General features: G+C 38.8%; 1 protein-coding gene and 1 long non-coding RNA gene across 2 annotated transcripts; both read right to left on the bottom strand.

The window, feature by feature from the left end:
• Positions 1-881: 881 nt before the first annotated feature.
• On the bottom strand, positions 882-21,316 carry LOC139461897 (uncharacterized). Its single transcript, XR_011653005.1, has 3 exons — positions 21,280-21,316; positions 1,730-1,789; positions 882-1,056 (listed from the first exon to the last, which is right to left on the bottom strand). It is a non-coding gene; the product is annotated as an uncharacterized lncRNA (long non-coding RNA).
• LOC139461896 (beta-1,3-galactosyltransferase 5-like) lies at positions 11,160-12,749 on the bottom strand. Its single transcript, XM_071243386.1, has one exon. It carries the CDS (start codon positions 12,747-12,749, stop codon positions 11,700-11,702), a length of 1,050 nt encoding a protein of 349 aa, XP_071099487.1. The 3' UTR covers positions 11,160-11,699.
• Positions 21,317-24,083: the final 2,767 nt, after the last annotated feature.

Below are 24,083 nucleotides of genomic sequence, written 5' to 3'. Positions count from 1 at the left end.
TTTACTTTTATTCAACTTTAGTGTTAGGGTTTTAGAGGAGGAACATAAATATCCCTGTTGCATCCAGGGGGTTAACGAAGTCACAATCGCGTCCACGATTTTTGCACTTATATAGCGACGTGCATGCACGTGTGTGTGCGCGCACGTGTGTGTGTGTGTGTGTGTGTGTGTGTGTGTGTGTGTGTGTGGCTGCTTGTACTAGTCCGGACTGATGCCGATTTATAGTGCTAGCTCACTGAGATACCATGCCGTAGTTTGAACATGAAAACCCCACTCAGACACAGTATACTGACTCCCAGCCGACCAGTCCTTGTTTTAGCCCCTAATGCCGAGCGCCAGACAGGGTAACAACAAGTACCATCTTTTAACGTCTTTTGGTATGACGCGCCCGGGGAACGAACCCTGAACCTTCCGCTCTCCGGGCGGGGCACTCGTGAAGAGCAACCTCCTCGTGGTGAGTGCAGGGTAACGCTAATAGCTCTTCCCCCGTGTGGAACCGGGGCAGAATATTTCCACAGCCTCCCATTGCTGGTCGTATGAGGCGACTAAAATGGGCAACCTGTTTACCGTGGGTTGCGTCCCTGTGTCGGCGGAGGACGGGAGTCTGGTGGTTGAAGGCACTGGTTCCAGGAATAGAGTTCCTTTGCCCAATACACCACTTCGACCCTTATTTCGCCTAGACGGGTGGTAGGATGGGCCCGGTCCTATCAATCGGCTGGTCATGCCGAGCCCTGTGCATTAATGATTGTATTTGCACACAATAATTTGAGAATTCTCTTTTACTTGAGGTATGGCCCTGATTATTATAACTGATGACTCAATTCAATTTCACATGTTTGTATTTCAAATATCTGTATTTCAAGTATGAAATTTGCCTAGAGTCCTGTGCCCAGAAGGTGGTGGCTCATGGGCCAGTCTGGTGGAATAATTGATGTTTCGATTTTTCTGCTTGAGTATATCATCCGAGTATCCTTGGTGCTGCAAGTCGGAGGCCGGCTTGTTCATAGCATTGTCTTTATGATACTCCATGGTGGGTGGGGAGCTCGGATGATGAAACTGAAAACACAAAACATAGATTACGAAGCCCCCCTAAAAAGAAACAAGCGTCAGTTTGAAAATGATGATGAACCACGACCGTCCAAATCTATTGATTATTGGCCCCGTTTTCTCGTTATCGAGACTCTTGACAAATCGCCACTTAAATTGAACCCTTTTGCCGTGTCAAAAGGTGTTCAAGGCATTGCAGGTGAGGTACGGAAAGATCAAACGATTGCGTTCAGGCTGTAGAATGTAGCAGAAAACAGCAATCTACCAACCTGTTGTCAACTGATATGTTTGTCGGTGGTCCTGTTTTGGTCTCTCAACACATCACATTAAATACCAGCAAAGAGATCGTGAGAGACAGAGATCGTTTGTTTGCTGACATGACGGAAGATGATATAGTGTCAGAAATGAAAGAACAGGGAGTTACTTTTGTAAAATGATTTACCACCCGGAAAAACTCTGTAACTCAACCTACAAACACCTACCTCTTCCATTTTTCATCTCCTACTGTTCCTAAATCAGTCAAAGCAGGCTATTGCAATATCAATGTAGATGTTTACATTCCGAACCCTTTGAGATGCTTCAAATGCCAAAAATTCGGTCACGGTGTCAATACTTGTACATTGTCTCTTACGTGTGCTCACTGCAGTGAGAAAACACATGTAACAGAAGATTGTGACAGTACCTATACAAAATGCACCAACTGCTCGGGAAGCCACTCATCCTTTTCTGAACAATGTCCATCCTGGAAACAGCAAATGAAGATCAATAAAATTATATTCACAAGGAATAAAATCAATATTAGTTTTGCAGATGCAGATGCAGTTCCACCCCAAGAATCAAATGAAGCTTATGCCTCCATTACTAGAATACCCTCCGACACAACCATTAAAGTAACTACATCGACTCAAAAAACTTCAATCCAATGTCAAACAGACTTGACATGGATAAAGACGGGTGGTCCTGATAGAGCCTTTTCTCCTGACCAGTCCACTAAGACTGCAGAATCACTTCCTGTAACACCTGTTAAATCACAATCATCGTCTCAGCAACAATCATCATCACAGTCCGCTTTGCAAGTGGAATCTCAAACAAAGCCAGAAACAGTGGTAAAAAACAAAATTAAAACTAGAGCTGACTCTTCAAATAAATATTGAAGTGGCAGAACCTCTAAAAGGGGCAGATAATCAGATCCAAATTTTCAACAAATTTGGATCCCTTGAGGACATTGATGTGACTGAACATGTCCATGCTAGGGCACACAGCTTGTCGCCCTAGAAAAAGGTGCGGGGTAGATCCCCTATCAATCCCCCGAAAAGATAGTTTATTCAAATAATATTGTTCAGTTGAATTGTAGAGGATTACGGACTAATTTTAATGAATTGCAGTTATTAGTCCAGGATTTGAAGCCATCGGCATTCTGCTTACAAGAAACATATCTAAAGCAGACAGAAAATTTCAACTTACGTCAGTTAAATGCTTATCATTATTTTTCTCCTCCAGGTGATAGGGCCACTGGAGGCCCTTCAATCATTGTGAGAAATGGTGTTATCCATAGTCCTGTCACACTTAAAACTACTCTTCAAGCCGTTGCAGTTCGACTTACTTTGAACGTTGCATTTACTCTTTGCTCATTGTATATTCCGCCTTCATCAGCTCTCCAGCAGTCTGATCTGCAAGCCCTCTATGATGAACTCCCTAAACCCTGTGTAATCATGGGCGATCTGAATGGCCACAACCCACTCTGGGGTGGTTCACACACTAACAATAAAGGTAAAGTAATTGAGGATTTCCTCTCTAATAATGACCTGTGCATATTTAATGATGATTCAAACACTTACTTGCATCCTGCAACTGGCACCTACTCGTCTCTAGATTTGTCTATAACTCACGCCAATCTACTCAATGAATTTGAATCAATGACCTTTGTGGAAGTGACCACTTCCCAACTATGATTAAAGCAATCAATCCATCTGATAATCCACCTTCAACTAGATGGAATTTTACTAAGGCTAACTGGACTTTATTTACACCATTAGCCTCAAATAAGCTCACTCCTGAATTTTTCAGTGATGCTGCTGATCCTATTCAAGTTTTTTCTGACGTTTTAAAAGACATTGCTGACGAATGTATCCCCAAATCCTCTACAATTCCACATATACGTAAACCATGGTTTAATACCGATTGTAAACAAGCTAGGAAAGCCAGAAAAAAGGCAGATAAATATTTCCGCCATCACCCAACTGTCCACGATTTAAATAAATTTAGAATTTTAAATGCAAAAGCTCGCCGTACTTTCAAACAAAATAAACGCCAATCTTAGCGCAATTATGTATCTAAAATAAATTCCCGACTCCGATGTGGAAAGTTTGGAATATGGTAAAAAGAATCAAAGGTAACGGCTCAAAATCTAGTGTTCATCATCTTAAAGAAGGTGACACATTAGTAACTGATAAATGTGATATATCCAATAAATTAGGAGAAACCTTAGCTAAACATTCATCCTCATCAAAATACACCAAAATTTCAGAAATTTAAAGATCAGCAAGAAAAAAAGGAAATTAATTTTAACAGTGATAATGGAGAGGATTATAATGAAATATTTTCTATTCATGAGCTGCATACCGCATTAGGACAAGCTCATGATACTGCTGCTGGTGCAGATAATATCCATTATCAGTTACTAAAACATTTACCTGATTCATGTTTAGAGACATTGTTGACTATATTTGATCATATCTGGACAACGGGTGATTTCCCTTCATCGTGGCGAAATGCTGGCATAATTCCAATACCAAAACCTGGCCGTGATCACACTGATCCAACAAATTATAGGCCAATATCACTTACTAGCTGTGTTTGCAAGACAATGGAACGTATGGTCAACAACAGACTTATATGGTACTTAGAAACAAATAATATTATTACAAATATTCAATGTGGTTTTAGGAAAAACAGAAGTACCATTGACCATTTGGTTAGATTAGAGATATATGTGAAAAATACTCTAATAAATAAACAACATGCTGTATCGATCTTTTTCGACTTGGAGAAAGCCTATGATACAACCTGGAAACATGGGATTTTAAAGGATCTTCACGAGATTGGATTGAGAGGCTGTTTGCCTTCTTTTATATCTCAGTTTTTAACAGATAGAAATTTCCAGGTACGTGTGGGATCCACTTTGTCTGATTTTTACGATCAGGATCAAGGTGTCCCCCAAGGTAGCATCTTACCAGTAACGTTGTTTAGTATAAAGATTAATAGTTTAGCTAAGGTTTTGAATGACTCTGTCGATGGATCATTATTTGTTGACGATTTTGATATATCATGTCAAGGTAAAAATATGCACATGATTGAAAGACAGTTACAACTTTGTCTAAATAAAATCAATGTTTGGGCAGAGCAGAACGGCTTTAAGTTTTCTAAAACTAAAACAAATTGTATCCATTTCTGCCGAAAATATAAACCACATAAGGACCCAGAATTACATCTAGCCGGAACTCCAATTAAAGTTGTAAAAGAAGCTAATTTGTTGGGAATAATGTTTGATCATCACCTTACGTTTTTACCACATATTAAATATTTGAAAACTAAATGTCTGAAGGCACTAGACTTATTAAAAGTTGTTTCTAACTCCAAGTGAGGAGGAGATCAAACGACCCTCCTTCACTTGTATCGATCTCTTGTTCGTTCTAAGCTAGATTATGGCTCCATCATTTATGGTGGAGCCTGTAAAAGCAATCTTAAACTTTTAGATACAATCCATCATCAAGGTCTAAGACTCTGTCTTGGATCTTTCCGAACCTCCCCTATTGACAGTTTGTACATTGAGGCCGACGAGCCATCTCTTACACAGCGCCGTATAAAACTTTCGTTACAGTACATTACAAAGCTATATTCTAATGAGTCCAACCCTGCATACAGCTGTGTTTTTAATCCCCTTTATGAGGACCTGTATAGTCAAAAGTCATCTCTTCTTCCGCCTCTCGGAATAAGAATTAAACCTTTTATTTCTGCTGCTGATATTACACTTGAAAATATATCTCCTTTCCGTCTGTTTTCCTCTCCTCCTTGGCAATTGGTAAAGCCACAGGTGGATCTTACATTATCTAAACTCAAGAAATCTGACACGAACCAACTACAACATCAACAAGAATATAATCAGTTAAGAAGCGAATATAACACTTACAAATCAATATTTGCAGATGGATCCAAGGATGGAGGTGCTGTTGCCAGCGCAACCATCATTGGATCCAGAACTATATCAACCAGATTACCAGATGACTCCTCAATTTTTACAGCAGAATCTAATGCCATATTAACTGCTCTAAACTATATCAATAGCCAGTCCAAACATAAGGAATGTATCATTTTTTCAGACTCATTGTCCTGTCTTCAAGCAATAAAAATATGTCGTTTCAGCATCCAGTTTTAATTGAAATAATTGAATTACACAATAATCTTGCAACTGGCCAATACGACATCGTCTTTTGTTGGTTACCCAGCCATGTTGGTATCGTTGGTAACACTTTGGCTGATGCTGCTGCTAAGGCAGCACTCAACAAATCTGTGACACCACTTCTTCTACTCTACAGTGATTATAAACCTGTCATTAGATCTTACATCAGAGTTCTAATGCAGAAGAAGTGGGACACCCAAGTGGGTATAAATAAATTACATGCAATAAAAGCAAATATCGGTTATACCTACTTGGGTTGTCAGTCCAGATTTGAAGAGGTCGTATTAAGACGATGTCGTATTGGCCATTGTCGATATACTCATGAATATTTACTAAAAGGTGAGGATCCTCCATTCTGCATCCCTTGTGATGAAAGAATCACGGTCAAGCATGTCCTGCTTGACTGTGTTGATTTTTCCATCACAAGGTATAAATATTTCAAGGTTAAATCTATGAAGGATCTTTTTAACACTATTAGTTTTCATTTAATTCTTGACTTTTTAAAAAATATTGAATTAATTCATAAATTTTGATTGAAATGTCTTGTAAATAAATAAATTACTTTTATAATTGGTAGACAAAATCAGTAACTGAGATTGTTAGTGGCGATATCCTCGAAGGGGGTTAAAGTAGTGTAAAATTATTGTCCCCCTGAGAGGGTATGTAAGACCACGTCTTTCAAAGTATGTTTATTTCTGCTCGTTTTTAGACGTAGTATATATGTTCGTTTATTCTGGCTAGATTTGTCATTAATCGCCAACAGCGGAAGGGATGATGTAAATCCGGCTGGGGTCCATGCAGGTAGCAAAAGTACTGTAAGTCCCCATGGACCCTAGCATGGTGATCTACCTTCAGCTGCTGGCGATCTATAGCCCTTTTTTATATTGTACCGTTATATATTGTGATATCATTTATAGTTGTATGCTAGTTATAAATATCAATCTGTGATATTCTAGTGATTGTACTGTCCATCGATGACAAAAATATATGTATTAAAAAAATGTATAATTTCTCGTCACGATATGGCTGAAATATTGCCGATGTGACGTAAAGCATTACCTCACTCACTCACTCTCCGGGCGGACGCTCTACTTTGTATGTTTTTAGTAGTATTAGTACTTAGTATTAAGTAGTATTGATGGACATAAACTGACGGGCCGAAGAAACGATACAAAAAAACAGACTGTCGAAATTTTCCGTAAAACGCTGCATAATATCTATAAATATAGTATAATATGTTTCAACCAAACGCAGCAAACGAGACCGTTTGTGAAAAAATTTCGCTCTTTTGATCGATAAAATACGTAAGAAATTATTTTTTTCAAAAATAATGTAAGATCAATAGAAGAATCTCTAATCTGTACGATCTCTTATCTCTAGAAAATGTGAAAACTAAATAAACAATGTAACGATACGATGTTCCTGATAATTTCATATAAAAGGGTCTTTTTCGCATCTTTCATTGTATAATTTGGAGACAAAAGGACGAGCACATACAAGTCCAATGTTAAAATTATATATGTTGGTTTTGAAATATCCGTTTTAGTATATGGGTATGTAAAATGGATACCTAAGAGGTGCAGTCCAGTGACACACAATCTGTGCACAGTGCATGCATGTCGCTATAAAAGTGCTACATTCAGGCCATACAGAACGGCTTAGAAAGATACAAATTACACTTTCTATTTGGCGACAGGGCAAATATATACTACATACATGACATCTACATTTGTAAAACTAAGTGCACATAATTTATATTAGTTACAGAGAACTTACAAGTAAAATCTTTATTGCAAACAGTTTTCTAAATACACAAGGCTTGTCAGTTTGTAATACTTGACAAAAGATAACTACGTTATTTCTTATATACTATTTAATGACTTACATTCCCCAAACAGAGGTAGATATATAATCTCTGTTTACAAATGGATAAAAGGACAAGAACGAGAAACAATTACACTCCATCAAACCAACCAGTCAGCACATAGCAAATATGATCATGGGTTCGTGTCCGGATAGCCCTGAATATGTTTCTTGTTTCGTGCTCGCGATTCCACCAAAGTTAGAAACTTATAATGCCGTAAAGCCACTGTATCCATTTCCGAGAGCGTGCCCTCGACTTTCTAATTGAACAGAAATCTGTTACATCACCACAGGTTTATAAACATCATTTTAACATGCATCAAATGTTGAATGCTTAAAGGTAACGATTCGTTTAATGAGATTTGGATAAAGTGAATCGAACCTGCTACCTCTCATTCCATGGTACGTGTGGGATCCACTTTGTCTGATTTTTACGATCAGGATCAAGGTGTCCCCCAAGGTAGCATCTTACCAGTAACGTTGTTTAGTATAAAGATTAATAGTTTAGCTAAGGTTTTGAATGACTCTGTCGATGGATCATTATTTGTTGACGATTTTGATATATCATGTCAAGGTAAAAATATGCACATGATTGAAAGACAGTTACAACTTTGTCTAAATAAAATCAATGTTTGGGCAGAGCAGAACGGCTTTAAGTTTTCTAAAACTAAAACAAATTGTATCCATTTCTGCCGAAAATATAAACCACATAAGGACCCAGAATTACATCTAGCCGGAACTCCAATTAAAGTTGTAAAAGAAGCTAATTTGTTGGGAATAATGTTTGATCATCACCTTACGTTTTTACCACATATTAAATATTTGAAAACTAAATGTCTGAAGGCACTAGACTTATTAAAAGTTGTTTCTAACTCCAAGTGAGGAGGAGATCAAACGACCCTCCTTCACTTGTATCGATCTCTTGTTCGTTCTAAGCTAGATTATGGCTCCATCATTTATGGTGGAGCCTGTAAAAGCAATCTTAAACTTTTAGATACAATCCATCATCAAGGTCTAAGACTCTGTCTTGGATCTTTCCGAACCTCCCCTATTGACAGTTTGTACATTGAGGCCGACGAGCCATCTCTTACACAGCGCCGTATAAAACTTTCGTTACAGTACATTACAAAGCTATATTCTAATGAGTCCAACCCTGCATACAGCTGTGTTTTTAATCCCCTTTATGAGGACCTGTATAGTCAAAAGTCATCTCTTCTTCCGCCTCTCGGAATAAGAATTAAACCTTTTATTTCTGCTGCTGATATTACACTTGAAAATATATCTCCTTTCCGTCTGTTTTCCTCTCCTCCTTGGCAATTGGTAAAGCCACAGGTGGATCTTACATTATCTAAACTCAAGAAATCTGACACGAACCAACTACAACATCAACAAGAATATAATCAGTTAAGAAGCGAATATAACACTTACAAATCAATATTTGCAGATGGATCCAAGGATGGAGGTGCTGTTGCCAGCGCAACCATCATTGGATCCAGAACTATATCAACCAGATTACCAGATGACTCCTCAATTTTTACAGCAGAATCTAATGCCATATTAACTGCTCTAAACTATATCAATAGCCAGTCCAAACATAAGGAATGTATCATTTTTTCAGACTCATTGTCCTGTCTTCAAGCAATAAAAATATGTCGTTTCAGCATCCAGTTTTAATTGAAATAATTGAATTACACAATAATCTTGCAACTGGCCAATACGACATCGTCTTTTGTTGGTTACCCAGCCATGTTGGTATCGTTGGTAACACTTTGGCTGATGCTGCTGCTAAGGCAGCACTCAACAAATCTGTGACACCACTTCTTCTACTCTACAGTGATTATAAACCTGTCATTAGATCTTACATCAGAGTTCTAATGCAGAAGAAGTGGGACACCCAAGTGGGTATAAATAAATTACATGCAATAAAAGCAAATATCGGTTATACCTACTTGGGTTGTCAGTCCAGATTTGAAGAGGTCGTATTAAGACGATGTCGTATTGGCCATTGTCGATATACTCATGAATATTTACTAAAAGGTGAGGATCCTCCATTCTGCATCCCTTGTGATGAAAGAATCACGGTCAAGCATGTCCTGCTTGACTGTGTTGATTTTTCCATCACAAGGTATAAATATTTCAAGGTTAAATCTATGAAGGATCTTTTTAACACTATTAGTTTTCATTTAATTCTTGACTTTTTAAAAAATATTGAATTAATTCATAAATTTTGATTGAAATGTTTTGTAAATAAATAAATTACTTTTATAATTGGTAGACAAAATCAGTAACTGAGATTGTTAGTGGCGATATCCTCGAAGGGGGTTAATGTAGTGTAAAATTATTGTCCCCCTGAGAGGGTATGTAAGACCACGTCTTTCAAAGTATGTTTATTTCTGCTCGTTTTTAGACGTAGTATATATGTTCGTTTATTCTGGCTAGATTTGTCATTAATCGCCAACAGCGGAAGGGATGATGTAAATCCGGCTGGGGTCCATGCAGGTAGCAAAAGTACTGTAAGTCCCCATGGACCCTAGCATGGTGATCTACCTTCAGCTGCTGGCGATCTATAGCCCTTTTTTATATTGTACCGTTATATATTGTGATATCATTTATAGTTGTATGCTAGTTATAAATATTAATCTGTGATATTCTAGTGATTGTTCTGTCCATCGATGACAAAAATATATGTATTAAAAAAATGTATAATTTCTCGTCACGATATGGCTGAAATATTGCCGATGTGACGTAAAGCATTACCTCACTCACTCACTCTCCGGGCGGACGCTCTACTTTGTATGTTTTTAGTAGTATTAGTACTTAGTATTAAGTAGTATTGATGGACATAAACTGACGGGCCGAAGAAACGATACAAAAAAACAGACTGTCGAAATTTTCCGTAAAACGCTGCATAATATCTATAAATATAGTATAATATGTTTCAACCAAACGCAGCAAACGAGACCGTTTGTGAAAAAATTTCGCTCTTTTGATCGATAAAATACGTAAGAAATTATTTTTTTCAAAAATAATGTAAGATCAATAGAAGAATCTCTAATCTGTACGATCTCTTATCTCTAGAAAATGTGAAAACTAAATAAACAATGTAACGATACGATGTTCCTGATAATTTCATATAAAAGGGTCTTTTTCGCATCTTTCATTGTATAATTTGGAGACAAAAGGACGAGCACATACAAGTCCAATGTTAAAATTATATATGTTGGTTTTGAAATATCCGTTTTAGTATATGGGTATGTAAAATGGATACCTAAGAGGTGCAGTCCAGTGACACACAATCTGTGCACAGTGCATGCATGTCGCTATAAAAGTGCTACATTCAGGCCATACAGAACGGCTTAGAAAGATACAAATTACACTTTCTATTTGGCGACAGGGCAAATATATACTACATACATGACATCTACATTTGTAAAACTAAGTGCACATAATTTATATTAGTTACAGAGAACTTACAAGTAAAATCTTTATTGCAAACAGTTTTCTAAATACACAAGGCTTGTCAGTTTGTAATACTTGACAAAAGATAACTACGTTATTTCTTATATACTATTTAATGACTTACATTCCCCAAACAGAGGTAGATATATAATCTCTGTTTACAAATGGATAAAAGGACAAGAACGAGAAACAATTACACTCCATCAAACCAACCAGTCAGCACATAGCAAATATGATCATGGGTTCGTGTCCGGATAGCCCTGAATATGTTTCTTGTTTCGTGCTCGCGATTCCACCAAAGTTAGAAACTTATAATGCCGTAAAGCCACTGTATCCATTTCCGAGAGCGTGCCCTCGACTTTCTAATTGAACAGAAATCTGTTACATCACCACAGGTTTATAAACATCATTTTAACATGCATCAAATGTTGAATGCTTAAAGGTAACGATTCGTTTAATGAGATTTGGATAAAGTGAATCGAACCTGCTACCTCTCATTCCATGTTTTGTATTGCAACCCAGTGTTTCCCCCCTGAGCCACCGAGGCAGGTGATGAGTGTTCATTCTTCCATGCCATGACTTCAGTTGTCTGCATGCTGCACGTGGTCTTTTGTCTCGCCTGCTGTCACCGAATTCGTTTTATACCGCACCTACTGTATTGTTTGACTACAGGGTATCCATTTTTTTCATTTAGACAGTTCAGAAATTGATGAAAACACTCCCCAGCTTTAGCCTTTGGTCTTACATTTTGAATAAAAACTGGAAATCTCGTTTTAACTGTATCACCTCACCCTCTCCAATTAACCCAAAATTCGTGATATATCTGAATACTGTTTAGAACGGCGTTAAACTAACTCACTCATAATCATTCTTAATTGTTCAGATGCTTCTGTTTCTCTTTCCAGGCGCGGTATAGCATCTTGTTGTAACTCATTGAGGCAAAAGCAAGCTTACATCCTGCTCGTTTAATACATTTCAGACTCGCGTTACCGTGAAAATCAAAATACATTGGCCCACTGTCATGAAGCTCTAACTTGGGTATCATTCTGCGCACCATTCCGAACAGATATATGTCATCTATCCAGAAGAAAGGCACGGCCAGTGTCGCCTTGTACAAGACCGGTATCATTGCAGCCGGCATGATGACAGCAAAACCACTGCAAGAACTAAAGGGATAGTGTTTGTAGTACCGGAGATGATGTTTCTCAACACCCCATTTCCCTTTTCTGAAGATCTTTGGTTGTGTAATTGCATTGCATATGATTGTATGGTCTGAAGATCTGAACATGTTGTAGAGGTGTGTGAAAAAGTTGTGAAGGTCAACGATAACGTCGTCGTCCATTTTGACGATGTATTTGACGTTCCTGCAGTTTTGGCTAATCCATTTCATTCCCATGACTGCTTTGTACGTCAAATTGTGATACGTGTCCAGAAAGACACCTTGGATAATGTCGCCATATTGTCTGAATTCTTGGGTAATGTTATCTTGTAGTTTTATGTCGTGTGGTTGTCCAAAGAGAAAAAGAAGACGTATGGTGTATTTTTTGTAATAAGGATCCCTTCGAAATATTTGTCGAATTATTTCTCGTCTTGGGTAATTGCCAACGGCACTGTGAACGACGAAAACAGCATGTATGAGTGCGACGTCGTCACACATTGACTTATCACCAAGGATAACGCGTAGATCACGTTCGTCAATATATTGTGGCATGCTGTTGCGTTTGCTTTTTCTGTTGATTTTTTGGTGTTGAACGGTCTCGTCACCGCAACCTGTCACGTTGTAGTGACATGTGTGTTCATCGTTAATTGTTCGTTTCCGTTGTTTCAGATTAGGAGCCATGTCCCTCCACAGAAGAAACAATATGACACATGTCTGGCAACACAACAGAAACATCAAGGGCAGCTGCGTCCTTATCGCCATGATGGGACTCGGTATGGGCGCTTTTGTTGAATACGTCGTTACCAATATCTTTGACCTTCGCTTGTTAATTATTCACTGAAAAGTTACTGAAAAATGTAAAAATAATATTTATAACAAGTCATGTCAATTGTAAACATGGATAGGTGTTCTTATCTCTAATATCGATCGAGGGCACGGGTGGCCCAGGCGTCTAAGGCGCCGCGATTCGCTGTGCAGAGTTTCGTCCTTTGGGCACGCCAGAAACCTATGATTGTGGGTTGGAGTTCCGCTTCGCCCCGATTATGTTTCTAGGTTTGACAGCACCATACCTGTGCTCGTGGGTTTCGTTGTAAACGTCTGAGACCTGCATCACTTCGGGCGTTCCTACTACATTAAGCTGACACGCCATGATATAAGTGGAATAATGTTAAAAGCGGCGTTAACCCCAACTCACTCACTTAACAGTGAAACTAATGCTACCCGCCCCCTTTCGCGATGTTAACCTCGATATATCACGATGTGTGAAATATGGTACGGGGTATGGTGCATGTGAAAGAAGTTCACACGCCACTAGCACGGACGTCGGAGAAGACAGCATCTTCTTGCTAGCCGGTGAAACGATATAGCGAGCCTACAGGATTGTATTTTCTAAAATAAGGATGACACGAACGGCAAACTACCTACTACACCCATATTGGAAAAGAACGTACAAAAATAAAGGGCTGAACAGAAGCTACCAAAAGGTACCATTAACCATTTAAATCCAGATATGTACAATTAATAAGGTTCCAAATAAAATAAATACATGCGAAATATCTACGAAGTACTAAATGATCCGCTACTGCGTGAAAGTTACAAACACACTTCCAATACATGTTTGTTTGTTGTTGTTTAATGCCGCACTCAGCAATTTTCCAGCTATATGACGGCGGTTTGTAAATAATCGAATCTGGACCAGACAATCCAGTGATTAACATCACGTATAATCTTGCATACATAAATGAGATAACATATATCACATCAATTCATGATAAAAACATGAGATTAAACTGCTAGAGAATAAAATATACAGACAACATTTTCTCTTACAAAACCTTAATGAGCATAAAGACACCGAGATGTACCGAGAGGCGCCGAGCTGGGCCGACCGCCGGACAGCCATGAGGTGACGTATAGTATTCCGGTTATATCACTGCGTGTGAGCTTAATGTATGAGGAAAGCCCTAAGTGATGCAGGTCCCAAACGTTTACCACTTTCGGTGAAAACCATGGAAACATAATCGGGGCGAACCGGGATTTCAACGCACGATGATATGTTTCTGGCGTGCCCAAGGGATGCAACTCTGCACAGCGAATTGCGGCGCCTCAGACGACTGGGCCACCCGTGCCCCGCCAGCCTGAGAAGCCTTCAAGCTGTTACAGATGGGAATAACAATGTTATAATGAAGAAAGTTAATGATTGCATCCCTGAACGCTGTGTGTATTTCCTACAAGAGTAGAAATGTTAGTCTTATGTCTGGTTAAACCATGCTTGGTGAATATTTCAGTAAATTACCACTTTCAAATGTTATTTGACAACATGCACCAAAAACGTTTGTTTTACAATTTCAATTGCTGTTACAGATGGGAATCACAATGTTATATTATATAGGGAGCAAAAGTCGTCGACTATTGAAAACAAGTTACGCCTATTTTCAATTCAAGATATTATCAAAAAACACTTTAAAAATTAAACTATTTCAAAAGATCAATAGTTTAATGTTATCATTGTACGCAAAGGTAGAAAACAAGATTTTGAAAATTTTCAGTTTATATTTAGGCTTGTGGTTCAACAGATGATTCTTCTGTATCATATCGGCGTTAATCTTTTGCTTTTACACACATCTATATGAATGCTCGAGGTTTATAATCATGCATTTTACTTTTTAGGCAAACAATTATTTAAGATATTTTATTTGCAGTAGACATGTGACCCATTTTCCTGCACGAGAAGTAAAAAGTAACATGGGTTGGATGGGTTTGTTTATTCATAAAGAGACAAGATGTCTTGAAACAAGATTATAAACACCAAATAACCTTTATTTCCTGGTGAGGAACACAATGTCAGTTAAAAACCAGACCGAATCAAAGTTTCTTAAGCATACATTACATGTAAATCTTTCAAAACTTCAGGAAAACAATGTTGTTGGATAATGTTACTTTCGACACGCTGACACAACAATTACCTCAATTTATATTCTGTGCCAAACAGTCCAGTCAAAGTTAATGTAACCTCTATGTGTCATTTTCCTTCACAAGTTAAAAGGACGAATTTTGATGTTTTGTTATATTCATAAAAAGACAACAAGATGTCTTAAAACAAGATTACATAAACCAAAAAACATTTGTTCTTTAGTGAGGAACACAATGACAGTAAAACTAGACCGAAATAGTTGTCAAATTTAACAACAAAAAACAACAAACAAGCGATTAACCGCAAATTAAAATTGTGACAAACAGTCATGTCAAAGCAAACTTGACCTCTATGCTATCAGCGAAAGGCACTTAAAACACTTCATCATACTGCAGTGATGGATTCTGGATTCAGTGGACACGACCATTGTCGTTACATTCAACTTCAGTGTCAGTGTCTTAGGACACAGTCTCTTAGGACAGCGAATGTGACCATGATAGATAGATCTTCTTTATTTCCTCCATTTCATGAAGAGTACAAGGTATACAGTGAAAGGACAACGTCTATAGTATAAATGTGCACATATATGTGTTACATATATGTCAGAAGTAGTTCATATACATATGTATCGTACTGATTATTTGTGTTATTAGATGGACAATTAGCATGTGTTATTTACAAATGTACACTTGTTTACAATACATACATTGATTAGTATAAGCAGCTTCGGATGACTTCATCCCACTTTTTAACTTCACCACCAATATTTATCATGCTCTCTGCCCATACATTGTAGTCTAATTCAACTTCAAGTTGTTTAGGTAAACCGCCAAGCAGAAAAGTCAGAAAGGTGTCATCGTCTGTCCAGATTCTCACAAATATTTTAACATCAAGCAAATCAATGATTTTATCAAATATGATATTTCTTTATCTAAGTTCTTTTGACATGACATGAAAACGCGTTTCACTATATCATTCACAACTGTTCCACAAATACATTCTTTTGATTCTGTTGGCATTGACCCTAAGCGAACTAGTCTAGCTAAGGAAGTAAAATATTCTGGTCTATCGAGAGCAAGTTTCCATAACCTATGTACTCGTCCAGATCGTATTGTTAGATATCTTGACAGAGATAATCTGCTCAGAAGCGCATTGTTTAGTAATTGTTTTTCGTGTAGGTGAATCACGTCAGCATGACCACGTTCCTGTGTCCAGGCTCGTCGCAGTAATAAGACGTAGGTCGTTTACGTGTGGGTCGTGGGAGCTCCACGTCAGCATGACCAAGTTCAGACTCATGACTACACTTGGCTCGTCTACATCAGGTGGAGCTACAGCTGGCTTAGGACACAGTACATCTCTTGATTTCGATCTATATCAAGGATCACTCAGATTCAACTTACAAGTGACCTCGCTTGGTCTGTCTCTCTCGACTTCAAAATAATGGAAGGTTCTGAGATTTGGCAGCTTCCCGAAACAAATATCGTTGAACAGCTTTTGCCAGTCTAAAGTGGGAACAACTGTCGATCAATCTTGTCTCATCACAGTCTGAGGGACATTCATGGTGTATGACTTGAGTTATACATACACGTTTCAACATTGGCTATTGTGTGAACTTCAGACCTTCTGAATCTGGACTTGAATACTAAAAAAGCCAAGTCTGCGCTAAATTTAGTGTGACCCACAGGCACAGAGTTGTACCCTTTCATGCAGATTATTTGCAACTCTCCATGCGAAGTAGCCTATTACAAAGTTGTTTTTGTTTTGCCCTGTGCCACTGTCCGTGTGGAAAATGGCACTGGTCTCTCCAAGCCCATAGCTGGACAAGTAGAAGTGAAACATGCTTATGACTGCGTTTGAACCCTTTCCTGTAACAGCACTCTCTGGAATGATGAAATTCACTTGCTTGCTGATAGATTCACACATAACTCCAAATATCCGAACTTTATAAGCGGTCAGAAAATAAATTGGTCCTGGCTGCTGCGAACTGTGAGGGATAGGTACTTGCTGGGCAAAGTCAAAGCTGAAATGCATTTCTCCCTCAAATGAATTAGGCTGGTGAGGCTCTAATCTGGGTGCTGGATGTGACAGCAAGTTTTCTTTGCTGGTCTGTATTTTATCTTTATAGAACTGCCTCTCGGCGTACACATGTTGTGGATGTCTTAGGGCTTCCTGCAGAAGATCGGTCTTTAATTCCTCAGACATTGCTGCCATTTTACTGAGGTCCACAACATTGCTTTGGCAAACATTGCAAAGATCCCGATTTGAAAAAGCATCCATCCATATCCGTCTGAAAGTACTGAGACAGACTGTAGGTGTGTCATCAGGGGTGCTTTCCAGATAAAGTCTATGGAGTCCTGACTTACTGAGACATGATTGCATAAGTCTAACATTAGCTGGTTTGAAACCCGAAAAAGGAAGTGTGTGTTGTTCAGCGTAATTTTGCAACCAGACTGTCACAAGCTTGATAAACTCTGGATTCATCCTTTTAAACTTGGGCGCTTTCAACACGTTTCAGTGTTGCCTGATGCCTACACTGCCATCCCATACACGTTTCTTGAGACGACTTTAGCACTTCCGTCCAATAGCATGAACAAAGATTATTTTTTTCAGACATATTGGCTTTCCTTGGAAAAGAAAAGCAGCCCTTGTCTTCTGCCTGTCTTTGCTTCTCTTCTTTGAGCGATATGTCTTTGGGGACTGTTGTGTAAACCCATGAATCAAAGTTACCAAAGTATCATTGAGGACATTGACATGATCCTCATTATAATCAGCTTTCTCAAAACTGGCCAACCTAATGTTAATCAGACACTCTTCAGGAAACTGCTTGCAGCACTGAGTTGCACTGTCACCGTGGGTGCATCCACAGCCTCGCTAAGAAAAGGCTTCATCACATAGAAGATCCTGGTTGTTTTTCCGATGCCTTCCATTGAGTGCCTACATTGACAATTTCCTTTTCAGTATTATCCTCAGTATTAACATCTGTATCCCCATTTTCTTCCGAACTGTCAGATTTATCATCCTGACCTTCATCCCACACAACCTAGGATGTCTTCATCCTCATTAAAGTAGTCCTCAAGAGCATCGTCTCGTTGAAATATAGGGGAAGAAGTTTAGATGTAGTGCCAATGCAAGTTGCACACTTGTTAGCTCATTTTCTGATAAGATTAAAAAGTATCGAATATGTCATTACTGTACAGTCGTTACCCGTAAATGGAGCATCACTAATATCCCGAGACCCACAATAACGCGATAATAAACGATGAACGGGTTATAAATGCAAACTGTGTGGATGAACTTAGTATGCTGCTTAATTTATAATACCAGAACCTCAAATACCATATAATATGTGAAAATAACCACGTGATTTCATGCCATTTGTGTGTGTTGAAGTTACACATCAATGTTATATCAGAGGTTGTGAAAATGAAAATATCACTCAGTGAGTGCATGTTTATGGTATTACACCGCTGATAGCAATACTTCTGCAATGTGAGTGAGTACAGTTTCACACCGTTTTAGCAATATTTCAGCAATATCATGGCGGGGACACCATAAACGGGCTTCACCCGTTGTAGCCATATGGGGGGAATCGAACCCGGGTCTTCGGCATTACGGGCGAATCTGCACTATGACTGCGGAAGACACAAAACCAGGCCCCATACACGGACAGTATATGTAGATGAAAACAAGAAACCTTTGATGCGATTACAATATAATATATTCCCAAAATGTTTAATCAACACATTCATGTTTAAAACAATATGAACAATATTTGTTTCAGTTCATTCCGTTTTACATATTACACATATTATCCCGCACATTTCTGTTTCAACGGAAATGTTCAAGTCAGGAAAAAGGCCTAATGTCAAATTCAATTATTGAATATTTCCCTTACATATAAGATACTGGGGTACCACATTTGCATTAACTTTAGCTAAAATCATTAGAAGACGTTCAGACTTTTAAACGGTCAAAGAATAAAAATACATAGGCTTTGAAATAGATACCTGGAATTTCATACACTCTAGTTAAGATCCAAATGAATGATTATTGTATTGTATCAGCCACACTTCTAAAGACAACACGTGTGACTGAGCTGAAAACGAAACATAGCTTAGCGAGAGCGCAGACCCCATCCATTGACCCCACCACCCTCACACGTAACACAAATAAGCAAGGCCTCGACCTGACACTTATGAAACGATTTTCTGGTCCAGACTCGATTATTTACAGACCGCCGTCATATAGCTTGAATATTGCTGACTGCGGCGTTAAAGAACCAACCAACCAACCAACCAACCAACCAAAACAACATGTGTGCGATGGGATAAGAGTGAGCCTCCCCAAATCTCTGTGTTATAAATCTAACCCGTTACCAACACTGAACACGACCTTATTCCTGGGGCACTTTCACCACATATATACAAGAAGCACTATGCGCCATGTCAGCACATACTGGTAGTAGTGGTGGTGTTGGTGCCTCGGAGTACCTTGTCTAAGGGCTCAGTCACACATTCAGGATTTTTGCTGCCTTACTTGATAGGACCATTCCCATTTAGAATTTGTCAAAAGTCTGATCAAGATCCTGGTATACGTGGCGGGTAGTTCACAAATGATCAGATTTTGTTCAGGAAGCGTACCGATTCAGCCGTTTCCAGCCGAATTCGTCCCGACAGCGTCCCGATTCTCCCGAATGCGATCCGATAGTGATCCGACAGTGACCGGACAGTGAAGCATTCAGCAAGATCTGGACGCAATCTGGACTCAATCGACAAGAAACGGCAATGAAGTATGCATGCCCGTTTATCACGACAGCGTCACGATCCACAGGACACCGTCCATGCAACACACACATTGTTACGATTTTGATCCGATACAACATAGTCACGATTGTTATCCGACTAGACAAAATCGGCTGAGTTTCCCGAATGGTACGTGACGCACCATACTGTCGGGAGTGCTTGGCCGACCTCTCTGGACCTTTCCCGATCCGTAGGACTCTGTTACAAACGTATACGACTCCGTTCAGACAATGAAAGGACATTCCAGATCACTGAGGATAGTAATCCGACTGTTTCACTTTTCTGTGATCTCAAATGGGAGACATAATCGGCACTGTGTGACCCTGGCCTTACCCAATCTTATCTAAGACAGAAAACACCACACTTCGTGTTGTTGTTTTATGTGTATGGGAGGTCGCCTTCTGCCTCAGCAATTCCGGTTGATCTGTCCTTCTTTGGAACTCATGTGTGTGAATTTGGTACACATACTATCTGTTGGGATGTTTGAATTTTGTGGTGTAGCCGTCTGCTGAGATTATACCCTGATGGTATGCACTTTATTCCGTGTGTATTCCGTCTTCGGATATAAACATGATTGATGAGCGGTACTCCTATACCACACTATGCCCCGTGTCGGTGAACCGTGTCTGAGCCATTCCTAGTCCCGGGAACGCCACGGGGAGTTTTCCTTCTAAATATAAATTTGTCGCTCCTGGGCCGACACTAAGCTGACTGACAGTAAAGTACACTACACTGGTGATGAGGAATAACAATGGGTATTAACGTCTTATAAGTAAAGGCAATTACGTGTTTCAATGAAAACAAAACTTTTATAAAGTACTTTGATAGCGAAGTTCCAGGACAACGTCTTGTCCTTCCAACTTCCATCATTCATGTTCTTCCAACTTCAAAATGCCAATCAAAGACATAAGTGATTCTAGACATTACTCAACATGGTAATTTGCCTTTGGTAAACAGTTTATGAGGTATGCTCCAGAAACGATCGTCCCTACCCTCATATGCCTGGAAACGCAATAAGAAAAAATCCCTGAAAACTCCCTTAACAGCCAAAGGTGCCAGTCCAGTGCATGTCTAATGTGCATTAAGTTTAATGAAGAAATATTGAATGGTGTATAGGGTAAATATCTAAAAAAGTGATGGGCGTACCTGGTCCGTTTCTACATCATGCCCGCAGTATTAGAATGGAGTGATCCAAGAAAAGTAGAAAAGTAATCTTGTACTTTATGTATATGAAACTGTAGAAAAGTTAACGTGTACTTTATTTATGTGTTGTATATACACACACAATGATATTAACATGTTATAAAATACATTCTTTATTTGCACTGGTAGAAGCACTGATTAATTAATTGAATTGATTGTCTCTGAATAGTCTTTGTTTACTCACCCTGTATTGAAGCCTGCAGCAAAGTCGGTGAAGAATATGTTCCCTTCAACCAAACACGGGCATATTTTGATAAATATAATATCTTAGTGTGCATAAATGGAATCCAAAATGTCTACTTCGTTTGCAGAACCCGTTCAAGATAACTAATACTCTCTGTCAATGCGTTCAACGTGTAAATGCATTTCATACCTGATATACTGACATGGTCCCAGCTGGCAAACAAGACTTCTAAGAACTTACTGTTACGGCTTAACTTCATCTATTCATAGGAGGCAACAGATTTTTGCAAACGATTGGGTCATAACTGATTTTCAGTGATCCATTAATATAAGTGTACCTCTATTGTCAACGTTCACGCCAAAAGGATTTTTTTCGTTGGAAAATCGATCTTGGTTATTTTCTAGCATTGATGTTTCACATTTCTATGGTTGTTTACGACATGAGTATTGGTTGATAATAACATCTGGTGTCACATGACACGAAATAATATGTGTATGCCTGAAGTAGATAATATTTTATTCAGGAAATAATAGCTAGAATTGGTTACCCGAACAGACTAAATGGTTATATTTCCCTTTAATATAACAGTGTTTCAACACACAAAAATGTTATACAAACACACGTTTGTGTTTACCGTTATACTTGCCCATGTAGCCGTCGTATACATGTAAATATATAGTGAGTGAGTGAGTGAGTATGGTTTTACGCCGCTTTTAGCAATATTCCAGCAATATCACGGCGGGGACACCAGAAATGGGCTTCACACATTGTACCCATGTGGGGAATCGAACCCGGGTCTTCGGCGTGACGAGCGAACGCTTTAACCACTAGGCTACCCGACCGCCCCTGTAAATATATAAATGTTGTGTACAGTCATGGGTGGAATTGAATGCAATATTGAAATAAGGAACGTGTTCATGAGGTGAGACATTTCAAAACAATATACAATCTAAAGTGTTGAATATCTTCTTTGGTTGACTACAAACTTCAGTTTTTGAACGTGCACATATCTTAGCTACATCATTAATAATATATATTTCATATGTTTTTGTTATCTATAAATACCCACATCTAAAATCAACCAACATCCCGGAAATACAATTGTCGTAGTTAAAATTATAAATCTACTCAATGGATCCCAGAACGATGCTTGATTTCAGGACCAGAACTTAGGCAATCTAGACTTGTCAAATCATTCTTTACTTGGAGTCCGTTTCAAATATATTCTCTAGGATCTGGGGACAGATAGAGTAACACATAGTCAATGAAAACATTTCTTTAAAATATATTTTATTTATTCGAAAGAACCTTTCTCCTTCTGCTGTTTTGGAATCAACTAAACTAGACTTTGTTAGTATGATCTAGACTTGCCTAGGATTTTAGTAAAACATAATAACTAAAAAATATAAATTCCACAGTCATGGTGCAGGACCAGGCCTAGGGGACAGACTACCGTGTGAGTATCGCATTGAGAACTGACGGAATCCCGCTAGGGTCAGCCTGGGCCAAGTGTAATCGGATATGTTGCTACGTCTCGAGTTTGAACTGTTGACATAATAGAACAAGCTTGGGCACATTGGTGCGATAAAGGGGTTAGTTTACTTCCGGGATTGTTAATGTAGAGATGAAAGCATTACAAATGCACAATTCGTCTGTTTTAAAAAGAAAATACTACACAATGGCGACACAAAATTGTACCAGCACCACGTACATGGATATTACTTGCTTGTACTCGAGGTACATTGATAACGTATGCTTGTAACGGCTGGCATGGGACTCGGTGTAGCCGGTGTTGGTTTACTATCAACTATAATCGCCACGCCTATCGTACTTGGCATGGAAATATCCGCCGGAGTCTCTTGACTGGCAGGAATAGCGATAAAATCTATTTCTCGTAAGTTGCAAAAGAAAGCATTAAAACATGATAATATTCGGATACTCGCCGAATGAGTGAGCGAGTTTGGTTTAACTCCGCTTTTAACAGTATTCCAGGTATATCACGGCGTGTCAGCTTAATGTGGGAGGAAAGCCCGAAGTGATGCCGGTCTCAGATGTTTACCACTTCGGTGAAACCCACGAGCACGGGTATGGTGCTGACAAACCTAGAAACATAATCGGGGCGAATCTGGATTCGAACCCACAATCATAGGTTTCTGGCGTGCCCAATGGACGCAACTCTGCACAGCGAATCGCGGCGCCTTAGAGGACTGGGCCACCCTTGCCCCCGATACTCCCCGAAGCAAAGTTGAACAGCAATGAGGATCATATTTCAACAGCACTGGATGATTGTAAGATATCCGAGGAGGATTTTCGTTCAGTGTGGTCAGAACTCACCAAATACAACACAATAAAGCAGGAGATTCGATCTTAATATCGTAAGATCAGTGGTATTAGCGAAGACGAGAAAAAAAAAGTACATAGAACAGGGGACACAAGCGCGTCAATTATTCCGTGCCAAAACCAAAGAACTGGTTGGAGATTAAAAATAGATTGTTTCCTATCATTGGATCGCACTGCATAAAAAATCATACATTCATTTAAACGAATGCTTACATAAATATATAATAATGGAGAATTACAAAGCAACAAAGGAAGAACTCGAAAAAGCTATCGAAGCATTTATGCTCAGGGACAAAATTATCAAATGGAGAGAATTACCACAAGGTATATATTATATCAATGATGTCACACCAACCAAATACGGTCATCAATTGTTTCTTTCCAATTACCAAGAAAAGTATAAAGTCTGGTCTCGGCTAAGGTCGGTGAGAAACATTCTCATAAAAAAACACACACAGAGTCAAGACTGTAGATTCCCGTCGTCTAGCAACAAATCCCTGTGATGTATTAAAGGTTGAAGAATTTTGAACTGAACTGTCCGAAAGTTTATATCTAAAATGTTGGAATTGGATACAGTGATAAAGTCTTATATCAATATGTAGACTCATAAATATTGGTTTTATGTTTCAACGGAGATATGATATTTTCTTATG

Source organism: Haliotis cracherodii, unplaced genomic scaffold (genome assembly GCF_022045235.1).
Source record: "Haliotis cracherodii isolate W230 unplaced genomic scaffold, xgHalCrac1.p SCAF_15, whole genome shotgun sequence".
NCBI lineage: Eukaryota > Metazoa > Mollusca > Gastropoda > Lepetellida > Haliotidae > Haliotis > Haliotis cracherodii.
Note: the sequence above shows the minus strand (reverse complement) of the source record. Positions and strands in the feature narration are given on the sequence as shown.